Raw genomic sequence first — 508 nt, 5'->3', positions numbered from 1 at the left:
AGCAGATCTCTTAGAAGTGGTGAACGCCTCACTTCTTTCTGGGACTTTTCCAAACTCCCTGAAAACTGCAGTTGTTAAACCCCTTCTGAAAAAGAGCAATCTCGATAACACCATATCGTTAGTAAATCACACGCAGAATTTCCTGCTTTTATGGAATTGCGCTCTATAATGCTAAATTTGCCCTGTTTAGTAAATCTGGCCCGTAATGCGTTATCCCTAACCCTGCTGATGTTTTCTGAGAAGAGATGTGGTGAACTCGTTCAGCTTTACTGATGCTCTGTGTGCTGGTGATGATCTTTCAGGTGATGAGTTTGGTGTCTGGCTTTGGGCCGCTCATCACAGCTGGGATCTTCTCTGCCACTCTCTCATCGGCGCTGGCGTCTCTGGTCAGCGCTCCTAAAGTCTTCCAGGTCAGGACACAAACAAACCTCTTTCTGAAAAATCTTTTCAGTCATTGCAACTGTCATTGTCCAACTTAAAATTGGTTTTAAACCAAGCGGCAACAAAA

General features: G+C 44.3%; 1 protein-coding gene across 1 annotated transcript in view; it reads left to right on the top strand.

The window, feature by feature from the left end:
- LOC107697601 (solute carrier family 12 member 2-like) overlaps positions 1 to 508 on the top strand; it is a 23181-nt gene that overhangs the window by 10257 nt on the left and 12416 nt on the right. The window contains exon 11 of the mRNA XM_016498398.1: positions 303 to 410. Coding sequence (XP_016353884.1) covers positions 303 to 410 — 108 coding nt within the window. The remainder of the gene's footprint in view (positions 1 to 302; positions 411 to 508) is intronic.

This window comes from Sinocyclocheilus anshuiensis, unplaced genomic scaffold (genome assembly GCF_001515605.1).
Source record: "Sinocyclocheilus anshuiensis isolate Anshui unplaced genomic scaffold, SAMN03320099.WGS_v1.1 scaffold1312, whole genome shotgun sequence".
Lineage (NCBI taxonomy): Eukaryota > Metazoa > Chordata > Actinopteri > Cypriniformes > Cyprinidae > Sinocyclocheilus > Sinocyclocheilus anshuiensis.
Note: the sequence above shows the minus strand (reverse complement) of the source record. Positions and strands in the feature narration are given on the sequence as shown.